This window comes from Pipistrellus kuhlii, unplaced genomic scaffold (assembly GCF_014108245.1).
Source record: "Pipistrellus kuhlii isolate mPipKuh1 unplaced genomic scaffold, mPipKuh1.p scaffold_m20_p_2, whole genome shotgun sequence".
Taxonomy (NCBI): domain Eukaryota; kingdom Metazoa; phylum Chordata; class Mammalia; order Chiroptera; family Vespertilionidae; genus Pipistrellus; species Pipistrellus kuhlii.
The window spans coordinates 70,203,124-70,207,351 of NW_023425515.1; the positions used below are offsets into that span (position 1 = coordinate 70,203,124).

At 47.5% G+C, this 4,228-nt stretch overlaps 1 protein-coding gene across 1 annotated transcript; it reads left to right on the forward strand.

The window, feature by feature from the left end:
- Nucleotides 1–670: 670 nt before the first annotated feature.
- LOC118724236 (F-box only protein 31-like) lies at nucleotides 671–2,446 on the forward strand. The gene has a single exon (XM_036447295.1). It carries the CDS (start codon nucleotides 704–706, stop codon nucleotides 2,282–2,284), a length of 1,581 nt encoding a protein of 526 aa, XP_036303188.1. The 5' UTR covers nucleotides 671–703; the 3' UTR covers nucleotides 2,285–2,446.
- Nucleotides 2,447–4,228: the final 1,782 nt, after the last annotated feature.

Here is a 4,228-nt window from a genome sequence, read left to right on the forward strand (position 1 = left end):
CACTAGGATGGCTATAATATATACTTTAAAAAAGTATTAATAAGAAATGTAGAGAAATTGGAACCCGCATACATTGATAATGGGGATGTAAAATGGTGGAGCCACTTTGGAAAACATTTTGGCAGTTCCCCTCAACATGTTAAGCATGGAATTACCATATGACCCAGAAGTTCCACTTCTAGGTATATACCCAGGAGAAATGGAAACATGCTCAAACAAAAACACGAACACAATATTCACAGCAGCACTATTCATAATAGCCAAAAAGTGGAAAGAACCCAGATATTCACCAACTGATGAATAGGTAAACAAAATGTGGTATACCCATGCACTAAAATATTATCCAGTAACATGAAGAAATGAAGTACTAGTACAGGATATAACACATAAACCTTGAAAATGTTAAGGGAAAGAAGCCAGTCACAAAAGACCAGTCACAACCTGATGACTGAATTTACCTGTGAAATGTCCTCCATAGGCACACCCACAGAGGCATACCTACACAGATTGCAGAGGAGTGTCTGCCTGGGGCTAGTGTGGGAGGAAAGGGAGGGGATCCTGGGAAAGAGAAGTTTCTGCTCATGGGTGTGGGTTTCTTTCTGGACTGTTGAAATAGTCCTACCATTGGCCCTCTCCAAGGGGGCGTGACTGGGCTCTCCGGGCGGGGCGCGGCCAGCTCAGCCCAGAGGCTGCAGCAGACGGGATGGTGGCTGTCACTCAGACAGGCCAGGAGGAGTGCGCTGGCCTCTGCAGAGCAGGCCCTTCGCGGGGATGCCAGTGTCGCCAGCAGCAACGGGGCCCAGCAGAGAAGGCCGCGGCAGACAGCGAGCTGGACCCACACCCGGAAGAGGAGCACGTCCAGGCGGACTCGGAGGCACTCTTTGGTGCTGGGAACGGAGGCATTGTGAGTCCCGCGCCAACCCCGCGCTGCTCGCTGCAGGACCTGCCTCCAGAGCTGCTGGTGGAGATCTTTGCCTCGCTCCCCGGCACAGACCTGCCCAGCCTGGCGCAGGCCTGCACCAAGTTCCATCGCATCCTGCGCACCACCGACAGCATCTGGAGGCGGCGCTGCCGGGAGGAGTATGGCGTGGGTGAAAATGTGCAGAACCTGGCGATCATGGGTGTGTCTTATCGGGAAGTCTATGCAAAGCTGCTCCACCCTTACAGACACATTTTGGGGTTGTGGCAGCCAGATGTCGGGCCCTATGGAGGACTGTTGAATGTAGTGGTGGACGGCTTGTGCATTATTGGTTGGAGGTACCTGCCTCCCCATTACCCGCATGTGAATGACCCAGTGCAAAGCAAGCTCTCATTTAGAATTCACCTGACAGAGAGGAAATCGGACGTGGTGGAGTGCATGCACGGCTGCAGAGGGCCCCACAGCGGCCACATCCAGATGCTGAAGGACGAGTTCTCCACCCAGTGCAACCTGACGGACCACCACATGATGCCTGGCGGGAGGCAAGAGGAATTACAAGTGTGGCTGAGGGAAGAGTGGGGGCGGACGCTGGAGGACATTTCCCAGGAGTCTTGGAAGCAGCTCCTCCTGATGAAGTTCATCTATAGTCAGTGTGACAACTGCCTGACCCGCCACCGCGTCTACCTTCCGCCCAGCCACCGAGACGACCTCATCAGGCCAGGCCTCTTCAAAGGCACCTACGATGTCCACGGCATAGAGATTGTCATGCTCAGCTTCCACGGGAAGTATGCCAGGGCCACGAAGATCACGGGTGACCCCAACATCCCTGCCGGGCAGCAGACGATAGAAATCAACCTCATGCACCGCATCCAGCTGCCTGTTGACCAGAACCTCAGCAACTTCAACGAGCTCTCCCGCATCGTCCTGGAAGTTCATGAGCAGGTGAGCCTGGAGCAGCAAGAAGACAGGACGGGGGACAGTGAAGGCCATGGCTGGCAGAGCCCTGCCCAGCCCAATGTTGGGCCACCCACTGAGGTCAGGGAGTCCTGGGCTGCAGCTTTGCAGGAACAGCCTGTCCAGATGGTTCTGCCTGTGGACATGAGCTCACCTAATGAGGACTTCCCCCGAACCTGCAGGATGTGTTTCTATGGCGTGGGCCATGTTGCCCACCATGGCTTTATCAACCCCGAGCACATCCCTGGGCTCTTCATCCTGTTCGATGAGGACCACTTCGGGTTCATCTGGCTGGAGCTGAAATCGCTCAGCCTTTACAGCAGAGTCCAGGCCTCGTTCCAAAATGCAGAGGCACCATCCCCACAGGCCTTTGAGGAGATGCTCGAGAGCATTCAGTCCCTGACCTCCTGATGACCCCGCCCTTGCCCAGGGGCAGGCAGCAGCGGGCAAGGGCTCTGGACCACCAGGGAAGAGCAGCAGCATACACTTTGGAGATTTGACCTTCTGACCAGAATACCCTCCTTCTTATAGGTGTCTGGGTCCAGTCACCAAGACACTTTCTTTTAAGTGTTCAACATATGCCTGAGTATTTGTCAGTAGCTGATGGGAAAGTTAAACTGAGCATGTCTTTTAAAAAAGAAAAGGAAAGGTCTTAAAATTAGGTTGTACAACTCTGAATATATTAAAAAACAAACAAACAAACAAACAAACAAAAAAACAACAACTTGCCCTGACTGGTTTGGCTCAGTGGGTATAATACACTAGATATACTAATACACTACTTTGAAGGAATATTTTTGCTGTAGTGTGACGTGCTGGGAGGCTGAATTGGGGGATGAAAGAAAGATAAGAATATCACTCTAGGGAGTGTTGTTTGCCTGCCTAGATGCCTGTGGTGAGGTTTGACTGGGCCTGATGATAACTTGCATGTCAGCAAGAGGAAACCTTTCTGGCACATAGGAAAAATTTTTTGAAGGAGAGAGAGAGAGAAAGAGAGAGAGAGAGAGAGAGAGAGGTGTTGTTCCACTTATTAATGCATTCATTCTTTGTTTCTTGCACGTGCCCTGATCCAGGATCAAACCTGCAACCTTGTTGTATTGATATGATGCTCTAACCATTTTCCAGAGAGCATTGAGAAGGACCCTGGCATCTCTCTGATTGACAGCATTACTGCCTTCTAAACACACACACACACACACACACACACACACACACTCTAGTTTTGAATTTTGTGGATTTCCATGACATACAAGTCCATAAGTATGGATTTCTTTCTTTTATTTTTTAAATTCTGGAGAATGCTATTTTATTTAACAGTAGACAGTATGAACTTCAAACTTATCCATTACCAGTGTCTTGAAAAATCAATCAACTTGAATAATAAGCAGCAGCTTCTGCAAGTACAAAAATGCATGTTTATTGCATAGCATCTGGTAGTAAAGTTTGTCAAGATATAAAAATCAAAACCATCAGTCTAATATGTTATAAGTTAAGAGGGCATAATAACATATATTTTTCACATCATACAGTGCAATACTTTACAGCATTATCTCACTCCTGTGTGGAATCTAATGAACAAAATAAACGGTTGAGCAAAGTAGATCCAGAGACATAAAAGCATGGAACATTCTGAAGAATCTCTGAGGAAAGGAATGAGTAGGTCTGTGGGTGGAAAGAGTTCAAAGAACTTGTATGCCTATATGCATAACCATGGACACAGACATAGGGTGGTAAAAGCCTGGGGTGGGGGGTGGGGGTAGACTAGAACGGACCCATGGGGGAACGAAGAGGACATATGTAATACTATCAACAATAAAGATTAAAAGATATATATTTTACAATATTAAACTATTCACATTAAGTATTACAGGAGTGTCTGAGAGAAAACAGCATAGAAATGGTTACTTAAGAACTTCATAATCATTTTTTTCTATGCTTCAAAGTAGGTGGGTGGACTTTTACTCATCAATATGGGGGGGGGGAGGGCTAGAACTATTATTTTGTTAATAATAGAGAAGAAATTTCTTTTAGAAAGGCACTGCAAGATGGAAAGATTCATTCTAAACTTGCAATTGACACCCTAGTATTGCCCTAAGGGATTCAAATGGACACTCAGGAGTTTAACCATAGGAATGGTTCGTTACTAGCTGACATCCACCTCCCATCTGTGGCTGAGATACCCGGGGTCATAAGGGAATTCTTTGGACTCAGAGTTCTAAAAACGGATTATATAGTGTTTAGGGCAAGGAGGTCCAGGTACCTAGAGGTAGGGAACATGAATAGGGAATACTGAGAAAACTTCTTGTATCCTACAGAAAACATTACTCTTTTCCCTATAACTGAAAAATGCAACGT

Excerpts from the sequence above, each read along its gene's own strand:
- LOC118724236 (XM_036447295.1), top strand. The coding sequence starts at position 704 with ATGGTGGCTGTCACTCAGACAGGCCAGGAGGAGTGCGCTGGCCTCTGC.